Source organism: Mustela nivalis (genome assembly GCF_964662115.1).
Source record: "Mustela nivalis genome assembly, chromosome: 5".
Taxonomy (NCBI): domain Eukaryota; kingdom Metazoa; phylum Chordata; class Mammalia; order Carnivora; family Mustelidae; genus Mustela; species Mustela nivalis.
In genome coordinates, this window is record NC_139024.1 from 93,085,935 (window position 1) to 93,107,752 (window position 21,818).

General features: G+C 39.9%; 1 protein-coding gene across 1 annotated transcript in view; it reads left to right on the forward strand.

The window, feature by feature from the left end:
* Positions 1–960: 960 nt before the first annotated feature.
* OPN5 (opsin 5) overlaps positions 961–21,818 on the forward strand; it is a gene marked incomplete at both ends in the record, with an annotated part of 31,752 nt that continues 10,894 nt past the window's right edge. The window contains 4 exons of the mRNA XM_082731351.1: positions 961–1,090; positions 4,971–5,090; positions 8,699–8,869; positions 12,409–12,743. Of these exons, the coding sequence (XP_082587477.1) occupies positions 961–1,090; positions 4,971–5,090; positions 8,699–8,869; positions 12,409–12,743 (756 nt within the window). The remainder of the gene's footprint in view (positions 1,091–4,970; positions 5,091–8,698; positions 8,870–12,408; positions 12,744–21,818) is intronic.

Consider the following 21,818-nt stretch of genomic DNA (forward strand, 5'->3'; position numbering starts at 1 on the left):
TTTAAAATCCAAATTCAGTAGAAACACTACCAGGTCCTGCATGTTTTGGGAGTTTCTCATCGCTCAGGATTTTATCCTGGAGCAGGGCTGTGAATTTAGGGAATGGATTTGCAAGGGTGGTGGTGGGAAATAATGAAATTGCTTTTTGTTTTAGGAAACTTGCAACCCAAACCTTCCTGTGCATGAGCCTTGTGAGTCACAGCCAAGATTGAATTCTTTTCTAAAAATTTCAATATATCCTTTAAAATCTCCTAGTTCTTAATTTCACTTAGTGAAGATCTATGTTCTTTTGTATTCAGTGCTCTAATAACTAATGATTCTGTCTCTTCTTTTGGAAAACCTCTAATGCTCACTGAACATATAACCAATAGAGGTGCTCTTCTGGGCAATTTAGGTAATTAAAAATATGTCATACTCTGGCAAATTAAACATTTTATATATTTATGATGTATTTTAAGTATTGGTGGAATGTTTTCCCTCTCTTCCCCTTTACATATAGATACAGCTGTATAGATACAGAGATCTAGATAGACACACAGATACAATGTATATTCCCTATAAATATCTTCTCTTAGCTCAACCCTTTGTAAAACTTGCTAAGCAACAGTAAAATGGTTGGGGTGTGGCCTTCAATGTCTTATTCACCCAAGGGAGGGGTGAAGTGACACAATGGAGTAAGTAGCATGATAAAGAAATTACTTAATGTAGGCGTGGATACTCAATCTGCACACTGAATAGTTGAATACTAATATTTGAATACTGAATATTTGGGTCGTTGAAGAAAAGTATGAAGATACCCACCATTTTTAAATTAGGGAATTTCCAAGCATGGCCCTGGAAACTTGCATTTTCACTGTAAAAGCGGGGGGCATGGTTATGAGCTGGTTCAAGTTGGCTCATTCGGGTCTGTTGCCATCTCTACTGATTTGCTTTCCAGACTCCTGGTCGCTTGAGCACAGCATGGCACTAAACCACACTGCCCTGCCCCAGGATGAGCACCTGCCACACTACCTCCGAGAAGGGGACCCCTTTGCTTCCAAACTTTCCTGGGAAGCGGATCTAGTGGCTGGCTTTTACTTAACAATAATTGGTAAGCTTCCTTAATTTTTCTGTGCAAATGCTGCAGCTAGAAAATTCAGAGGCTAATATGTTGATTTTGCACAAGGATTCACATCCTTACATAGATGTTTTGACTGGGGGTGGAGAGTGGGAGGAAGGTAGATGATGGGGCCACATTGCAGGGTTCAGTGACTGCTTTATAGAAATGACTTGGTGATCTTTATTATTAGTGATGGCTATTCCCTCGAAAATCAAAGAAGTTTTACAGCAAAATCATTTATCCTTGGACTATATTGGTTGTGTTAAGAGTAGGTTTGTCTTCTGAATCACAAAACTAATGATAAGGATATCTTATTTAAATAGAGTGCTTTTACATAAAAAAAATGCTTTTAATATAATCATAAAATGATAGGCTCAGAACAGACCTTAGAAATCTCCTAGTTCAGCCTCCTCCTGTCACAACTGAGGAAACTGTCCCCAGGCTGTGGTCACAACGGACACAAGAAATTTATTGCACCTAAAGGAGAGTTGCTCTATGTTGGCATTACTAAGTGAGTTTGGTGAGAGTTGAAAAAACATACTGGTAATGAAATGGGAGTCAGCCCAGGGTCAAAAATTTGTGCATCATCCAAAACATGGTGCACCTGCTTCCAGACTATGCTCTCCAATGCCATGGCCACGTTGGCTGCAGAGCACTTGAACGGTGACTTGTCCAAAAGAAGTGCTATAGTGTGAGTATACGTGAGGCACTGAAGACTTAGCCCTAGCAAAAATATTGTGAGATAGTTCACGACTAATTAAAACAAGTTGACTACATGTCAAACCTGTAACGTTTTGCCTATATAAGGCTAGATATATTACTAAAATGAATTTAGTGTTATGTTTACTTTGCTTAATGTGGCTACTGGAAAAAGTTTGAAATATGTATTTACGTTGTATTTCTATTCGACAACATTAGTCTAGGCGATTAGAGTTTGAGCATAAAACTTCTTAAATTTAAAGCTGTTGTTTTAAATTTGGGTAACCAGTGCACAGGTGGGTTATTTCTTTAGGTGTGTCTGCCTTTAATCTTTTCAGATTTGGGTCAAGTTCTCTCTTTCTCCCTCTCTCCCTGTCTTTCTTTCTCCTTTTCTCTCTTCCTCCTTCCTTCTCTTTTCATCTCTTTATTACGGGCTAAGAATTTCATTTAACCTCCTGAAATTAGCAAATATCATTAGAAAAGTCTGGAGATACCTCTATGGTCAGTGCTTGAGGCAAAAGGAATTGATGAGATTGAATCAGAAATTTCACTGCAAAGGGATTCCCTGGGTCCTTGGCTTTATGATTAGCAATTATGACACTGATTTAAATTCTATTTCTTATAAATGGACTCTCATGTCCTTTCCAACCCAAGTGTATATGGAGTGCTCATTCTTTGCCACTGTAAGTTTCTGGGAATACAGCAGTGAACAAAATGGGCAAAGTCTCTTTCTGCACAGGGACTCTCTGGTAGTAAAACCCACATTGCATTTTCAATGAACAGAAGTATTTCCAATGATCAGAAAAGGCGGAAAAATTGACATCTTATAAACTGAATTTGTCTCAATCAGTTGCAAGAATTGAGTTAAAAAGGAGCACTCCAGATAAACAGAAGAGGGAGAGGGATCACCTCCATTCCCCGCCCAGGCATGGGAGATCTCAGGAAGAGAGACAACGAGGCTGGGAGGAGGGGGGTCAGGAAAACTGCTCCCTTGTTGCATGTGGGGATGGAAGGAAAATCCAGAGTCAGATTCAAATGGGCATGGCTGAGGTGAAGCTAGAAAAATAGGTCCCCAAAGAGTCCTCAAACAAAGGGAACATCAGGTGACTCAGGGAGATGGGGCGGAGCCATGTTCCAGAAGGGTCATTCAGGATGAGGCCAGGTCCTTTGGAGGGATTTGGATTCATCTAGACCCAGTTTTGGCCTTGGTGCTATGTTTGGGTTTTACCCCTTCTAGGATAGGTATGGGGATATGCCCAGATATCTTTTTAAGGAAACAGAGTGGAATGATATTCTTGGCGAGTTTTGTTAAATACTGAAAGTCTTCGGGAAAACTGGAGGATGAAAAGATACATCTGAGTTTGGAATAGAGGAGAAGTACATTAGAGACCCATACCCACCCTTCGACTCTTTTACTAGAGATACTTGGTTGATTCACAGTTTATAAGTGAGGTTCCCTCGTTTTGTATTCCTAGAAAGATTCAGGATTTTGATAATCAAAAAATGTCCTTCCCACCCCCACCCCTGCCTTTAGCCTTTAGCTTCTTAATCTTGCTTTCCTTTAACTATCTTCAAGAATGTTTGCATTCTCTTGATAATCCCCTACAACTGTCTCTGGGAATCATCTGCAGGCAGCTCACAGAGAGTTGACTATTTTTTGATAATGCTTTGGGCACTGGGTAAAGCCTTATGAAACATAATAAAGATAATTTAAGAAAGGAAGAGTAAGAAAATCAATATTCTCGAAAGAGAAGTAGGAAGACACAGGGTATTTAAAGGAGCTTTGTGTATCAATTACATATGTATGCTTATTGTTCTCAGACTTCTTGAATACAAAGTAGAAGGCATTTGTTTCAAATTCCTTAAGCCATGGTTTCACATGAATTTCCCAGTGTGCCTTGCTAGCTGTTTTCCTTTACTGAGACATAGGTTTCATGTTAGTTGGTTTGCTCTAGAACTCCATAATCTCTTCTATTTTTCCTCTTCTGTCTTAAGAAATCGAAAGAGGTTTTAACAGACCACTAGGCAGCACTGACCCCAGGGATTCATAATTTCCTAAAAGCACAATGCAGTTCATTCCTGGTGGTTTCATACCGTCAGGCGAAACACACATTTCTTTCCTTGCCCCCAAAATGAATTGTGGTGGAGAAGTAGAAATTAAAATAGAAAAATCTGGGTTTCTCCTGTTAATACTCTCCTTATTCCTTACTACTAAAGGCAGCTGTACCAGATTCTCATTTATACACAGCTACACTATGAAGCAAGAATTCCTGAAGAAATCTACTCTACATGTTAAGCTATGGAAGTAGGTGTATTCTTTTCTTAAAGTCAGTAGGGATTGGGTCTTTTTGGATTTAAACTGGGTTTGTAAGAACTTTTGAACAGTATCATTGTAATGCCAAAGCCAATCAGTCATTAATAAAAGGATATAAAAAAGTGGGAACACATTTATACCACTATTGGTAGGTTGGTGGGTTGAGGGTCACTTGCTCTCCCTTTGGTGGGAGGGGAGAGCCCATATTATCCACTGTCACCTACTTCCCCTTAATACCTAGTCCAGTAGTAGCTGCAGACACCCAGCGTCCATGTGTCCTCAGGAGGCAAAATGTCCTGAGATGTGTCTCCAGGAGATGACCCTTTCCTCTCAGGAGGTTATGCCAGCCCAGTCTGGCCTCTACCTCTCCTGAATGCTGGTGCTCCCTCAGCAGTCCACAGTGATAGTGAAAGCACCTTGTCTGGTTGGGGTCACTTCAGCTTCAGCGTGTACCAAGAGCCAAGGGGTTAACCCTGCTTCTTAGAGGGAGGGAGTTCTATAGAGCCGATATTCGGTAAAAATGGCGGAGGAAATACTCCATCCTGGGGGCCAGTACAAGAACTGACCATGGGGATTCCCACCCCTCCTGAGCTTCACTGGGAAGTTAGCAGTTCCTTTTTCTGGGTAAGTTCAGTCTTATAATCCCTGACTCCTATCCCTTTGGAGGCAACCCATCCCTCACCTGTCACTCGCAACTCATGCTTTTTACTTCATCTTCTTAATTTAGATTTTTTATTTAGAGTCCTCTCACTACCCTCTAAATCTATGGTGTCCATTTTTGAAATTGAGAAGTGTTTCATATCTGAGTGAACTCCAAATCCTAGTGCTGACGAAGGGAATTTATATTTTTCCTTGTAGGGATTCTGTCCACATTTGGAAACGGGTATGTCCTTTATATGTCTTCTAGACGAAAGAAGAAGCTGAGACCTGCGGAAATAATGACTATCAATTTAGCAATCTGTGATCTGGGCATTTCAGGTAATGCAGCCATTTCTTCTTTGGGGGGTTTGAGCTGTGCTCCATTCTCAAGTCCCCACTGGCTCAGAGATCACCCCTCCCCCACCTCCTTTCACTCCTCCCTTCACCAGTCATCTTTACCGAGGTTGTGGTAAGTCAATGGAGTGTCATCGGGTTAAAGAGCTCATCCATTTACCATTCGTTGAGTCTTTTCTGTGTGCTGAGCGTGTTAGATACCAAGGAGACAATTTGGAATGATGAATGATACCTTTTAATGCTGAGCCTCAAAGTGTACCGGCTAAATGATTGAGAAGACAGAAACTTACAGATCACAGTGTTGGGCTCCTTTACACCCCCGCCACACACAGGGGACTCCGTTAAAATAAACACCAAGGGGCTAGGTCTTGAAGCTTAAATGATGGGCAGAGACAGTCTGAGAGGTGAGTTTAGGAAGATGGGATTTTTCCATCTTTCAATTTCCCATCTTTCAATGACCTGCTGGTACATTGAAGTGTGGCTTCAGGACTAATTGCAAGCATAGGAAGCCTCCAGGTCAGTCTTTCTTGGAATTGGATGCACAAAAAAGCCACTTGGGGAACTTAAACACAAAACAAAACAGCAACAGAAAAGCAAAAAACTTCATTGCTGGGTTTTATACCCAGAAATTTTTATTGAATTGGTTGAGACTATTATGTGGGCCTCAGGATATTTAAAATTGGTATTATCAGGTAAGTTAATGTGCAGGCAAAATTGGAAACCACTGGCTTATTTCTTGCTTCTTTGGCTTCTCTGATAACCCTGCCAAGGGGGAATTGGAATAAAATTTCTCTTTACTTGTAATTCATTTTTATAAATATAAATGATTTTGGATAAGTAGCCTCCCTTTGCTTTCATCTATAAAGTCCCAAGGTTGTCTAAATACACTCAAACTTGCCTTTGAATCCCAAATCCTGTTGTTTGGAGTATGGTCTTAAGTTACTAGAATTGGGGAAACTGAGTGTGAACAGTGCACAGCAATTCCTCTTTCCACTGGAAACTTTTTAGCAGTTTCCCATCTAAAACGTCTCTTTTAAAATGTTTTTTGACATTTGTTTCTCCCTTTATAAGTGGATTTTTCTGCCAATGCCAGTCTCCAAAAACAAGGCTCAATAAAGAAGCCTCTACCTATCGAATCACTGTTTATCACCATCAGATGTGTTGCCCTTGAGGGTCTGCGTGGTCTTCGTTGCTTGGGGGGCTTTACTCAGTATGGACAGGCTTAAATATCAAGAGCTCTTATCGGAAATGCACACTGACATTAAGAGAAGCATATTGTGTCAGGCCTCCTGGGATGAAAACAGCTGAAAGGAACCGCAGGCAATTTGCAAGGCGGCACAATGACTGCCATTTTAGAAATGGCCACACGATGGCGGTGTCGCAACATGAATGATTGCTTTCCGGGTTCCCCCTCTCCGGGCGAACCCCGATCGGCTCTCTCCCTGGTACTGAACGTAAAGTGCTCGACTGAAACCTGCCATTTCCATCCACATCCTTCACCAGCGAGTACTACTAGATTCATGTTTAAGGCTGAATTAGTCTATGCTTGAATAAAGATGTCTTTAGTTGGTCTGATACACTGAAAATGCTTTCCACCAAGCAAACCTGCTCTAGAATTGCACAAACCACCTCCTTACTCTGCCTATGTCTTCAGAGTAATTCAGTAAGAAGGCATTTTCTGCCATGTGATGAACCCAGATCATTTCTCAACTATGAGTATCTCTAATACATTTTCCAGCACAATAAACCTTAAACATTTTCATCTATTTTGTTTTTTTTCTTGGTCAACTATATTCCATTTTAAGCACCTTGAAGTACATGGTAGAGACCAGGTGTATTTCATCTATATAACTAATATTTGTTGTTTATATACCAGTGGCTTGCAATTGTGTGGGGAGCTTAAAAAAAAAAAAAGAAAAAGTATATTGCAATATATTGATGCCTGAGCTCGTTCCAGATAAATTATATCAGACTTTCTGGAGGTTAGAGTCCTGGAAATTGATATTTAAAGTAAAATAAAAACAAAGAACAAAACAACTCTTCCAGTGATTTTGGTGTGCAGCCGGGTTCAGAACCATCCTATTAAGTGAAAAAGGGAGAGGCATTCTAAATGACATTCCAAAGGTTTACCAAAGGTTCCATTCCAGAAGGAGGCTTAAAATAGTCCCAGGCACAACAGACACTAATTTCACTCCATCCCAGTCACTTTCACTTGTCTCTTGCTGCTTTTAGCACCCACACAGCTGACACTTAGCTCAAGCTTTGAGTTTGTGTCTCCTCTGCCTAGAATATTTCCCCTCTAGACATTTGTTTGCGATCTCTACCGGTGATTTAGACATCTCCCTAAATGTCACATTCTCAGAGAGGTCTTCCCTGATCCCCTTATATAAAACAACAATTACTGTCTATCTCCTTCCACTTCATTTTTCCTCTCAGGACTAATGACTATCATGCCATAGTATCATATTTTATATTATCAATTATATATTTCTCTTATCTACCCTCTACTATAAAATACATTTGTCAGTCTTGACCTCCACTTTGTCCTCTATCACCTTGCTCTGTGGTTGTTACATAAGAGGCACTGAATAATTATTTGCTGAATAAGAAATAGTCCTCAGTTTCCTCACTGACAATCGGGCTAGGCCACTGGGATTAGGGAGCCCTAATAGGGGGGTGCACAGTCTAGAAAGATGGAGTGTGAAACGCGCTATCTAGACAACAAAACAAACTAGGGGAGATGTGTGTCTGGCATACAGAAGGCACTTGAGAAATACATGTTACCTGACTGCACTAATAGGAACTTGTAACTTGTACCTCTGTTTGTTGAAGAAGAGACACACCTGGGAGGGATGGGGCAGGGCTGGCACCTCTGAGTATGAGTTCCTTGGTTTTCCTAAGGAAATAAATTTAAGGAGCCTTATGATAGATAGAAAGATAGATAGATAGTTAGATCAATCACACAGAGCTCATGAAGAGCTTCCTCAGCATGTTCCTTTCCAGGAGGGTGAAGATTAAATATAATAGCTGAATATGAAGGGTGCAGGGCTTGAATTAGAGTAGAATGTTTTTTTTTTAGAAAGTACAAAACACAAAAACACTAACAGAAGCTGAGGCATAGTTTTTTTTTTATTATTCATTATTCATTTATTTATTTCCAATTCAGTATTTTTAAATTTAAATTCAATTAATTAACATCTAATGTATTATTGGTTTCAGAGGTAGAGGCCAGGGATTCGTCAGTCTTATATAACATCCAGGGCTCATCACATCACGTGCCCTCCTTAATGCCCATCACTGCATTATCCCATCCCCCATCTCCAACCTCCTTTCCCCTCCAGGAACCCTCAGTTTATTTCTTATGATGAATAGTCTCTTAGGGTTTGTCTCCCTGTCTGACTTTGGCTTGTTTTATTGTTTTGAGGAATAGTTTAAATCCCAGAAATCTGGGTCTGGTTGCAATCAGATTAAACCTAACATTAACTAAAATAGCTATCTCTTGACTGAATAGAATATGACTCAACAGTGAGTTGAGGCAGGTGGGTAATTTTAACTAGAGGGAATTTCCCTTGACAAATTGCTTGGCGCTCTAGTTGTAGGCAAACCGTTCACGATCATCTCTTGCTTCTGTCACCGCTGGGTGTTTGGCTGGATTGGCTGCCGTTGGTACGGATGGGCTGGATTTTTCTTTGGCTGTGGAAGTCTCATCACCATGACTGCTGTCAGCCTGGATCGGTATCTGAAAATCTGCTATTTATCGTATGGTAAGTATGAAGGTTTCTCATTTCCCGATAGTCAAAACTAGTGGATTGTCAGACTGTAAATATTGTACCAATAGGTAATGAACAAAGATTGCTAATAACCTAAGAGACCAAGAGTATTTCTACTTAGAGCCTATTTTGTTCTAACTTAAGTTTAAAAAATCTGAACCTGTGTCGATGTAGGTTTCTTTTAATACTACTTTTATAGGAATGTCTGGTGTTTGGCTACAATGATTTTGGCAAGCATCATTTCCTTGTATAATCTGTGTAAGCCTCTACCATGTTTTGCCATGCAAACAAAGAAATAAGATGCACTGAAAGGATGTCAGGCCCAAGATATTTTAGCTTGTTCCCTACATGGTAAGTGAAATTATAAGAAAAATGTTTCTGATCCTCCGTTAGGCCTCAGGCTCCCTGTGATTTCAGAGATGAGGAATTCCAAAAATTCCAGCTCCAAGCTAGAGAGCCGTGCAGGTGCTGACAAGAAAGGACACATGGAGAAATATCAGTCAACACACTTATTGTGCTTTTGTAGGTAGGAAGATGAGTAACTAGAAGCATTGATAAGGGGAGAGCCAAGCTATAAAAAAGTTTTCAGGCTCAAGGGTTTTTTTTTTGTTTGTTTTATAGTAACAACATGTTAAAAATAAACTTTGATTACATTTGTTTCTTGGGCTTTTGGGAACTTACTGAATCCCAAAGAGAAGACTTTGGGTCCCTCTCTTTCATACTGAGAACCAGGTGCACCCAGGGAATAGTATCTGCTCCCTCTGGAAAACCGCTGCTCTGTTTGTTAATCTGTCAATCAGAACAGTTGTGACCGTGGAGATGGAGGATGGCCTGGAGCCTGAGGTGGGAAGCATCAAGTCAACTTCATACTCTCAATGTGGTGGAATTTTCCTTTTTATTTAAAACATTTTTTTTTCAAGATTCCATTTATTTATTTGAGTGAGAGAGCAAGAGAGTACCAGCAGGGGGAGGGAGAGAGAGAGAGGGAGAAGCAGACCCTCCACTGAGCAGGGAGTCTGATGTGGGCTCAATCCCAGGACCTGAGCTGAAGGCAGATGCTTAACTGATGGAGACATTCAGACATCCCTTTTCCTTTATATTTAGCAGTTTATAGTCCCAGACTCCAAGGAAACCATGCAGGGGAGGGTAAGGTCATGGACTATCATCTTCGCAAACTAGCACTCAGTTTTTTCTTTTTAAATTTCCATCTCTTTTTCTAAACAGCTTAACACTTCCAATGGAAATAACTGAAATCAGAATTTCTAAAAATATAAAAAAATATTCAGTTATGTATATCCTGGATGACTTCAGAGTCCTATACTTACTACCAACTTATTTTTGGTCACATCAAGTAGATCATAAATGTAGATTTTATAGAGGAGAAGGCAGAATTTCAGCTTCCTGGGGATATTTGAGGAATTCCTTGATGTCACTGCTTTTTAAATATTGCCTTGAATTTAGGCTTGGTGTCCATTAAAGAGGTGGTACTGTCCACCCCCAGAATCATTGTAGGGCATCACTCTATATGGGGACTGTATATATATTTCCATCTTCTTTTAAGATTGAACCTCAGTAGAATGGTTTCACCATTTGATTTGACTCATGATTCAACCATCTACAGTGTCTTAAAATGTTGGAATTAGAAGACCGCTTGGGAACATGGAGACCTTTCTCCCATTAATGTGATAAATTGTTTTAAGGCATCCCTGACAGACAGCCATTTGGCCTCTTCTTGAATAATTCCAGTGACCAGTGACGGGGAGCTTACTACTGTACAAGGCAGCCCATTCTCTGATTGGTCTGCTCTCATTGTTACAATGTTATTCCTTATATTGAGACAAAACTGCCTCCCAGTAACCTCCACCCATTGGTCCTAGTTCTGACTTCTGGAGCAACACAGAACCAATCTACTAATCTACTCCCTCCTGTACTTGACAGCATTTCACCATACTCGAATGTAAGTATACAACACCTCGCCAAGTAACCCTAACCGTAAATGCTTATACGTATGCGTATGCACATTCCCCTAAATATATGTGATTATCCGTGCCAGTGTTTTATCCATTATAATGGATAATCAGGAGCTGATAAATATTGTGGCTACATGATTGTTACCTCTCTCTGGTTGGGCTTGAGAAATTTGAATTTTCTGATACAAAATGCCATGTATTTGGAAAAAAAAAAAGAGAGACCATAGAGCATAGATACAATCTATATTTCTTGTTAGTGCTGAGACAAACATAGGAGTAAAAATCTGTGTTAATGTAGTCCTTTGTAGTTTGCAAATCAGGCCTTGCATTATTTCTTTGAACCCTTATCAAAACCTGTAAGCAATGTATTCTTATTTCCTCCATTTTACTGCTAAGAATGTGGGCATCTAGAAAGGGTACATGAAGAAGGTCAAACACTAGAAACAAGAAGAAGTAGACCCTACTGACTTCCTAAACTGCATATGGCTCTGAGCGGAAGCGCGCCTTGTGTCTGTGTTGAAGAGTCCATTTCGCTTTTGTTGACTGTGTCCTGATATTTCTTGTCTGCTACTCAAAAACCAAGGCAGTAAGGATTTGCTTCTCTGGCCCTTTCTCTTTGAGATGATAAGTGGAGTATGGAGGTAATTCCACAAGCAGGCTGCAGCATTAGATCAGGCTTCCCTGTCTTGGGTGGTTATGGTAAACTTTGGAAAGTGATCACTAGTGTTCTATAGCTTTTTTTATATGACTACACCAGTTCTTCTTGGAATTCTCTTTTGGTTGATGGAAATTAGTTCTGAAAAACCTAGAGCTCATTTTTTTTTTTCCTGAAAGTATTTTCACAGTATTACTTTTGCAGAACATGATGCAACCTACCTAGATTCTTTACCTCTCTTGGTATGGCTGTGTGAGCTTGACTGTTGTGTTTGTCATGTTTGAAGATTCAAAACCTGCTCCCACGAAGCAGGATCAGTCACTTTAATATCTCAGCACTCAGTCATGGTTGTGGCCCACTGACCCCCACTGACAAGCGTTTAGGAAGATGAATGAGATGAGATGAGAAAGCTTTTAGGGAGAAGGGTATTGAAAGGTGCAAGCAATGTGTCACCAGTTCTCACCTTCCCTGAAGGAGTCCACCTTGGATGAACCAATAATACATGCTTTTGGGGGCTTGGTCGTTCTGTTCTGCCAATTGGCCTTGTATTGGATAGGATCTCAAAGGTCATACTGGATGCTTTCTTAAGATCCTTCCTTCATTGTCTTTGGCATCCTTCTTTCTACTGTCCCCTTTCCTCAGCTTTTATCACTTACCCTTCCCAAGGCTCCTGCGTGCCTATGGAAACCTTCCCTGTGAAAGCACTTCTGATTTTATTCGCTTGGAAAAAGGCCCATGCTCTGGAACTTTTCTCCCTTCACTCCACTCTCCCTCAGAATTCAGTTGTCTGACCACTTCTCCCAGAATCCAATGGAATAACTCTTTGGATGTGGAATTTGACATATCGAGGGGAGGTATTTGGGTGTAGGGCAGATTACATCCCGGTAATGCTTTTCTTCTACCTCCAGGGGTTTGGCTGAAAAGAAAGCACGCCTACATCTGCCTGGCAGTCATCTGGGCCTATGCTTCCTTCTGGACCACCATGCCCTTGGTAGGTCTGGGGGACTACGCACCTGAGCCCTTCGGAACCTCGTGCACACTGGACTGGTGGCTGGCCCAGGCCTCCGTGGGTGGCCAGATTTTCATCCTGAACATCCTCTTCTTCTGCCTCTTACTCCCAACGGCTGTGATTGTGTTCTCCTATGTGAAGATCATTGCTAAGGTTAAGTCCTCCTCCAAAGAAGTAGCTCATTTCGACAGTCGGATACATAGCAGCCATGTGCTGGAAATGAAACTGACCAAGGTAATTACAGTAATAATTTACCGAGGGGTTTTCTAATCAATTAAAACCTCATAGGGCAAAGAGGATAGGGAATATTGGGGACTGGGTGAACTTAGAATCTCTATTCTATATGTATTTCTGCGCTTTGCTATTATTTATCTAAACCTTTGTAATATTTCTTTTCACTGTTTCTCTCTCTCATTTACACACACACACACACACACACTTTTAATATCTACTGAATTTGTATGTATGGTGGATCTACTGGAAGCTTATTTTCTCTATTGAATAAGATATTCTTGGTTCTCAAAAATTATTTAAGTCATAAAAATAGTAACATTTATGCATCATAAAATGCCTCCCAGTATTTGTACTGTTTTGTATGGACTTTGGTGGGTGCGGTTAGGAACATTCTGTCAGCTCACGTTACAGAGTAAGAGCTTACCACATCTACTATCCTATGGGAAACTTGTCTTAATACAAGAGAAGTTTCTGCATGGTTGAGTCCCTTGGTCAATGCTAGTTTCAGAATTTACACCTCCTTAGAGACTGTTATGTGAGGAAAGGAACACACAATTGGAGAATAGACTAGGGTTCTCATTCCATCACCAACACTTGCCAGTTTGTGATCCAGACCTAGATACGGAACTTCTTTGAATCTCTATTTTCTCACTTGTGCAACAAGAATAGTAACATCTGTCTCCTTGGATTGTGGTGGAGATTCGATGAGATAAAATATGTTATTCTATCATTTGGTGCATGGAAGGTGTTAAATAAACTGTAGTTCCTTCATTCTCTCGTAACTTCTAGAAATTCTGGGAAAGTGTAAGACAGTGGTCTTTCCATCATCATCTTGTCTTACCCTTACATTGAAAAAAATTTTTTTTCCAGGATATACCTCAACATAAATGACATGCAGCTAATACCATCCAACTGTTCCCTAATATTAACATTCACATGCCCTAACTTCTACTTTACTTTTAAAGATTAAATAAATAAATAAATAAATAAATAAATGTAGATCGAAGTTCTAACCATTCCTTCTGGTATCTAAATCAATCATACCATTGATATCGCACCTTCACGCTACTTCCTACTTTGAAGACCCCTTGTCTCAGGACCTATCTAGTAACTGTTCCCTTCAGACCTGAGATCACTTCTAGTAAGTCAGGGCCTTCGTTCTAGTAATATTCCTCTCTGCACAGTGCAGATGTTTCGAGACGGTACAAGGATCTCTTGGTTGTACAGGGTGAGCTGCAGAGTCTTCATGGTTCCAGCTGACCTTATGCTGAGTAAAAGAAAGCTCCAAGGAAGTCTTCAGTATTCTAAATCTATGCTCATAATCTAATAATAGAGCAGTTCTACCTGGACAAAGACCCAAGAAAAAACATTCCATAAAATCCAAGGTAATGAATTAAGCTCATTTCTAGCTCTCCTTTTAGCTCTTATCTGTGACTTAAAAAAAAAAAAAAAATTAATCCAAATAAATCAGTCCCAGTTAAATTTGGATTACATTTAACCCAAACCTTACTCAGAACCAGATACTGCTCTAGGAACAGGGTGAATGCAAAAATAATAAAAATATTCCTTCTCAATACTTTATGGAAGTGTGTCCAGGCAAAGGATGTGATGTCCGTCACACTGCTAGGTGGATTTGAATTTACCTTGTCATCCTACAGTTTGGCATACCAGGAAGCTGCTGAGATGTCATATGACTTCCTTTCCCTTGCTGCCCTCCAATGGTGTTAGCCTCAAGACATTTTGATGGTCTTGATCAATGAGTTCAGATCCTTATTTCCATGAGGCCTTCTCCAGTTTCTCTGAGCGTGTTATTCATCATCTGTGCTCCCGTTAGTTGAATTGCCTAACTCAACCCACAGCTAGCTTTTATAAATACCTTAGCCGCTGGTTCTTTGTGTATTCTGGACAGTGGGCAATTTGTTTAGTGAGTGATTCTAAAGCTCATTATGCATACAAGGTGAAACTTGGCACACACCATTTAACTTGCTTTGTGGTTATCAGTCTCCTTGACACAGGCTGGACTGTATAGGTCAAGTAGCAAGGCTCACCCAGTCCAGATTAACAAAAGAGATGTTAAATGAAAAGTTATAGGTATTTATATGTATGATTTTATTTTATACACGTCTTCTTCTGACATATACTAAATGACATTGTATTATATTAATGTCTATATGGCATATTATACGTTATATATCATACAATATGTCTGTATCTCACTTGTATATATAAAACTTATATTAAAATAACCTGAATATAAAATGCTTCTAATTATTAACACTTATGCAAAAAACATAAATCAAAATTCAACACACATTGATAAACACAACTTTCTATTTCGGCATCTTCTCTGCTAAATTTAAAATGTTTTCAATTACCATTTAATTTTGGCCTTGATTTTTTTCCTACTGAGTAAAAATAAGTAAAAACAACCTCACACTGGACCTTTTCATAGTCTTAGGGAGTTTTTTCTCCATTCAGTTACCTCTCAGGATTGACAGTCTGCTTATTCACTTGGTGCTTCTGATCTTTTAGAATTGTCTGGTCTAAAAGCTTATTACTTAAAGGTTACCTCCTTGGATTCTGGGGTCAAAATCATTTACTTTTCTGGGTATGCTAATGATTTCCAGCTGGGTTATTATCTGGCCTATATTTTGCTAGTCTGGTCTTATCCACCCGAAAACTGACATCCCACCTACATATAGCTCTCTACTTTGAAGTTTCCCTTGAATTAATTTTTTAAGAATGACAGTTTTGTAAACTTTTGTACCAGGCTGAAACTTCATAGATTGCCAACAGAGGTATGCAAAAAAAAAAAAAAAAAAAAAAAAAAAAAAGCCCAAGAAATAAAGACCAACATGCAAAGAAAAATTCTCTTTATGTTTCTATGACTCAGTATCATCTCATTTTCATTTGCCTGCATTTAACTTTGTAAAACAAACTTAATATTACACAATCAGGATAAATTCGGTTGAATTGGGGTCTTCCTTGTCCTCCCAGGGCTATGTATAAATTCTAGGGGGGCTTTTATAATCCCAGGATGCCAGTGGATGGGGGTTCCTGGTTTGATTGCTGTCATGTCTTGCCCCTGATATTCCTGAGATATTTAAATTCCTTCCCAGTCTCAGTCACCAGTTGTTATGGGTCACTTTGCATCCTTTTTGTTCCAACCAGAAACCCTCTTCAGGTTCATCAGCAATTCCAGCTACTTCCCTGTCCTTTGACTGCAACTCATCATCAGTATGTTGGGAGCTTGGCTGGGACCCTGTGAAGCAAGGCATAAGTTTTTGCTCTGAGATCCCCAAATGCATTTGGGTCTTTTGCTCCCTCAGCATCATCCCTGGCTCCCTGTGTTCTGCTCCATGGAGTAGCAACAAGACAGTTTCTTAAGGTCAGTTACCAGCTCCTCTGAGGTCCTCCCTCACCTTTGAGCTGTAGACCCTTTTACCTATCTAGGGGGGAAACCTGTAATCGTGTGCATCCCTCTAAAATTGTTCCCATTGAGTAAGATTAATTAAACGGTCCACTTCATGTTTCTGGCTGTGGGTACTCAATGTCATTTTTTGTATACTCAAAACACCTTTCTCTCAAATATTCTCCATCCTGTAAGTTTCAGATTTCTATTTTAAAACTCACAAGGCTGAGAAATAAATGTTTTATATTTTGGGGTATTTCTCCTTGAAAAAATCTTCACACAATGCAGTGAACACAATTCCTTCTGCTTTGATGAGGAGGGCAGTGGAGTCACAGGAAGAAAATACCAGACGCGTAGACTAATTTTTCCAAATATTATGATGTTGTATGGACTAGTACCCAATACTTACTCATTTAGCACAAATAGATTATCTATGGGTTCCATGTCTACAAGCAGTGTCTAGATCCTTTGGGCATCTGGATTTCTCTTAATTTCCTTTATTTCCACCAAAAAGCCTTCATGATTGCCTCTGGCTAGTTTAAGTCCCTCTGCAACAGGCCATCAGAGCACTTGACACGTTCACTGTATTGAGCCACGCCCTTGTCCTTCTTTGCAAGTAGTAGGTAGGTGAACTCAAGTGTTACACGTCCTGTTTGCTTCTGAGCCTCACAGCTTGGCGCCTACTAGAAGCTTAATCAAGATTGCTATAATGAATATATAATTGGGTAGATTAATTTAATCTAATTACCTTGATGAGTGTTAAGTGGTCCCTTGACCCCTGGCTTGAATTCCTCTGTCCCTTTTATAACTGGCAGGCATTTTGTTTTGCTTTGTTCTTTCACATTGGTGGTGAAGCCTTTTTAAAAACTATAAATGTAAATCTCTGCTTTCCTCCTGTGATTCCTCTCTTTGACTGCCATCCAGTCAATTTATCCTTGGAGGTTCATCTTCAGAGAACCCCCTGGGAGGACTCTAAGGGCAGTTTGTGAGAAAGCTGAGCTGCATTGCTTTTTTATTTTTTAAACCAATTAATTCATTTCTTCTGGTTCTTCATAAGTGTTCTTAGCTTAAATGCCACTTCCCAGAAAAGCATTCCCCAAATTGAATCCAGAGCTTCCTATCATCATGGGGCAATGCTGTCTTTATAATTTCTTCTTAGAACTGGCCATAATTTATAATTAATTTATAATTACACACTTACTTTTGTGATTATTTGCCCAGTGTCTGGCTTTAGCGTTGGTTAGTAAGGCCTGTGGAGTGACAACCATATCATTTCAATCATTTTGTGTCCCTAGGACATAGCACAGTTTAAAAAATGATACATTAAACATTATAATATTAAATAAATCATATACTATATAATTAAGTATGTTAACATAAATTAAATATAAAAAATCTATAAAATAAATATATATATTACATCTATATTTGTTGAAGGAAAGAATTTCAAATTGGGGTAAATACCACTTTTGCCATGAACCCACTGAAAGTCTCACCTAGCTGACATTTGTTATTTATTTTGGCTGCCAGTGGCTGAACCCCTTTCCATTTGGAATTTCTGTGTTGAGGAATTTCCAACATTTTGAGTTTGGGGAAGTGGAGCGGAGGGGCAATATGTCTGAGCAAAAGCTGACTCCTAATTTAAAAGATACAGAAGGACCAGTCATTGACTTTCCAAGATTCCCATGTAGGTGGCGTATGGCTGTGACCCCAGGCTCCAGCCTGTGGGTCTCAAAGATAGTGATCCCAGCAAAGGGGCAGGGAGATGTCTCCCCGGGGCATGGCTGCAGCACAGTGGTTTCTGCATCAGAGCTGCTTTGGGACATCACATTGGGCATCATTTCTGTCTGCTTGGTCTCAATCCTGAGTCCAATGTTCCCAAGGATTCTCTGTCCTAACCAACCTATTCCTTTTCTGTCTTACTTGGCTCAAGTCAGTTTCTGTTGCTTGCAACTCCGAATATTCACCTTGGGTGAACCACTTTATCTTGCTGGGTCTTGGTTTTCTCACCTGTGAGAGGAGGTGGGGGAAGGGAACTAAATGCTGTCTAAGTTATCTTCTAAAACTCTCAGGTTGTATAAAAATGGCTAGATTGGTTGGATCGTTTGAGGGTTGGTGGCAATAGCTCTTACTGCTAAAACCTCCTGGTCTCTCTACCTGACTACATTTCCCCACTGAGTGGCAATTTCCTCACTTTAAGGGCTTGGTTCAGTTATAATGAACCAAGTCTCCCTCATTTTTTGAGCCAGATACTTACAGATTTGTATCTCCTGTTCTTTAAGCCAGCCACTGCCTCACTGGGGAATGCTGTGTTCCGTTTTAGACCCAAACCCTGCAACACAGATGTACAGAGTGACACGACCTAATTTACATCTTCTCCTTTCAATCACAGCTTTTGCTTGTTTATAGAAGAGTGGTATTTTAAGATTCGAGAAAATTTCAGCAGGGAAGTACAGACCCCTCCTTCTTCCAGGCCTCTCTTTTTTTCCAAATACAAATTAATATTTTCTACTTGGATCACCCCCAAAGCTCACATGATAGTATAGACACAACAAAGCTCTCAGAATTGTTTTCTTTCTAAGTGCATGATGAGGGGTCTGGGACAGTTGGCCTTAGTTGTCATTCTATTGATAAAACAGAAGGAAGGAAGAAACTCAAATTAAACTTGCTTTGAGTTGTCACATTACTTTATTTCTTCAAAGGTGGTGTGAAGGCTAAATATCACCCTTATTTTTATACATATCAGGAACTGAGGGCCAACGAAGGTAGGTCACTGTTGCTAAGTCACCCCCTTCCTCCTCCTCGCCATTGATAATGTCAGTCAGCGTCAGGCTGCCCGCATGTGGGGGTAGTGGCCTCATGACTGGCCTTTACTCTTGCATTATCATCTTTTCATATCTTTTTCTTTCCTTTTTTTTTATTTTATTCATTGGGAGCAAATCTGTATGCTTGCTAGCTAGACTCAAGATAGGAAAACCAGTTCTCCTTATCCCTATGTTCTGGTCCATTGTGGGTCCCTTGCCATTTTCTCCATGCACACATGGAGTGATTTTGCTTCCTGTGACTTTGTGTCATCCCAGCCACTGCAATACCCTTGTTTTCAGTGGTCTAGCTACTGATTTGGTGACTCTTGTTACTGGTGGGGAATTTAATCCATCTTGTTGGCTCTCCTTGTAAGCTTTGCTTCTACATCAATTCCATGTTCTTTTCTCATCCACTTCATTATCCAAGGTAGTGCACAGCTCCGAACACGGGCTGAAGACCTACTCATATCTGAGCAAAGGAGCCTGATGCAAGGAACTGAAAGTCCAGCTCTTAGAGAACCAGGGGTTCTGTCTCACTCACACTGGTCGGTGGAGTTGAACCATAGTTGGGATCCAAACCCAAGTAACTCTACTCATGATGTTATCCATGCTATCTCAGCACAGAGAGAGGGAAGGACTTTGTTTCTCGGAAACTGTATCTGCTGGAATGGTTCAGATGAATTGGACCCAAAGACAGAGCCTTACGTAATTTGGAGAATTTACTTTCAGTCCCATTGTTCTATTATGGCTTTAATTGATTAATTCAGTAGAATTGATCAGTTATGAGCAATATTGCCTATGCGACGCTTAAATTAGTGCCAGCTTGAACTGTAGCTGGAACTTACAGATATCCCTTAGTGCTTTGCTGCAAGATATATTTAAAGTTAACTGGGTTGCAGATGTGTGATTCTTTTGTAGAAGCAAAGCACACATTCTGTGAATTTCCTCCCACAAAAATTGCCTAATTTAAGAATTGAAGTTTTCCTGCTTTTCCAGTAAACCAAAAGGCAGTGGTACAAGTGAAGCGATTAAAAAATAAACAACTTAAAAAAAGTTGACAGGTACAGGTGTCTGTGCTAGAACTGGTTTAAAGATATCTGGAATAGAAATTTTGGAAAATGAAAATGAGGACACACTCAGAAATGAAGAAAGAACAGACTGATGAAAGATTAAACACGCTCCACTTTGACTAGAAAGCACTGGGAAAATGAGTGTAACATGTAAGTTTTGTAACTTCTATGGAGTTTATTTTAAAATGCCTTTAATATTTAATATTCTAATGTTTTGGGGAGTATATTTTAATAGGAGAAGATTGTAAAAAATAAATGAATCTCATGTTAACTTTGTATTCACTTCAAATACATAAGTAATATTCTGCAGTGCTTTTAGATCTAAGCTTTTATCTCTCTTTCTGCTCTAAACTTGATTTCTAATCATTCAGTTTAAGGCATTTAGTTTTATCCTACTCAGAAAAACCACGATTATTCATTTGCCATGTGTTTACAAACCATAGCATGGTTAATTCTCTGATGTCCTTTTATTTAAAAAATATTTTAAAGATTTTATTTATTTACTTGTCAGAGAGAGAGCACAAGCAGGGGGAACAGCAGGCAGAGGGAGAAGCAGGCTCCCCGCTGAGCAGGGAGCCCAATGTGGGCTCGATCCCAGGACCCTGGGATCATGAGCTGAGCTGAAGGCAGATGCTTAACTCACTGAGCCACCCAGGCATATCCTTTAAAAAGGATAATGTAACACAAATGCTTGAAGTCCTTCCTCTCCCCATTACACACTCTCATAAAAGTAGAAAATATGTAGAATGTTAGAAAATATTATGGACTAAGTTCTAATCTATTTTTTGTCAATGACTTTGACAGCAACACAGAAAACAGCTTTTGAGATACGTGAAATCATCACATGAGTCACCAAAGAGAAAGCATGGTGCTATGTTAAGATCCCAGACATCTGTTAAAGCGACTTTTATTTATACAGTTATTGTTTATTTGGGGACTTAGAAAAAAGACCCTCATTTTGAGCGTTGAGGCATCCATTCCATTTACAAACAAAAGTCACACAGACCAAATGAAATACAATTTCTCCTGCATAACCCTCTGCAGAGAGGCGGAAAAGCAAGCAAGCGAATGGGAGTAATGCATGTGGCCTGGGTCTGGTTGATAGCTACTAAGCACAGGTAAGAATTTTGGCTCAGGACTGTAAAGCAGGGCTGCAGGAGCCTGACACAGGGCATCGAGACTAGAAGGAGATCTGGGCTCACTTCATTCATCTGTTTGAGGTTTAGGCTCTATTTGGAAAATGGAGTGAAATGGGTATAATTGAGGTGTGTCTCAGCTGCAGTTAATTTTTAGAGATGAGCCTTGACCTTCTTCAGTGGAATTTCATAACCCAAGACACATGGTGGATTTTCCAAGCTTCTTTCTTAACACAGTCCACACATGTGGTGTTCTCAGGGTAAACACCCTCCTGATAGGCTGTTCCGCAGGTCAAATAGGGCTATGGACCATTCCCTGCGTGCAATAGCTCTGCTTTCATGGAAGCAAATTGGAATGCACGTGCACAAAAACGACTTTGTTATAAGAGAACTCAGCCACTTGGATTTCTAAGTGGCTGAGTAATAATGTAATAATGTTTTATTACTAATAAAATAATAAATAATGTTTTAAAGTAATAAATAATGTTTTATTACTAATAAAACATTCCTTATCCTTGATCCTCTACACCAGCGAGTCATGACCCTTACGGTGGGAAGACTGTTCTTTTCTTTCTTAAGGGAAGAAGAAGTGGTGCCTGTCTCAGATAGCTTCATCTTTTCATCTTTCCTGGATTTTGGGGAACTCAGAGATA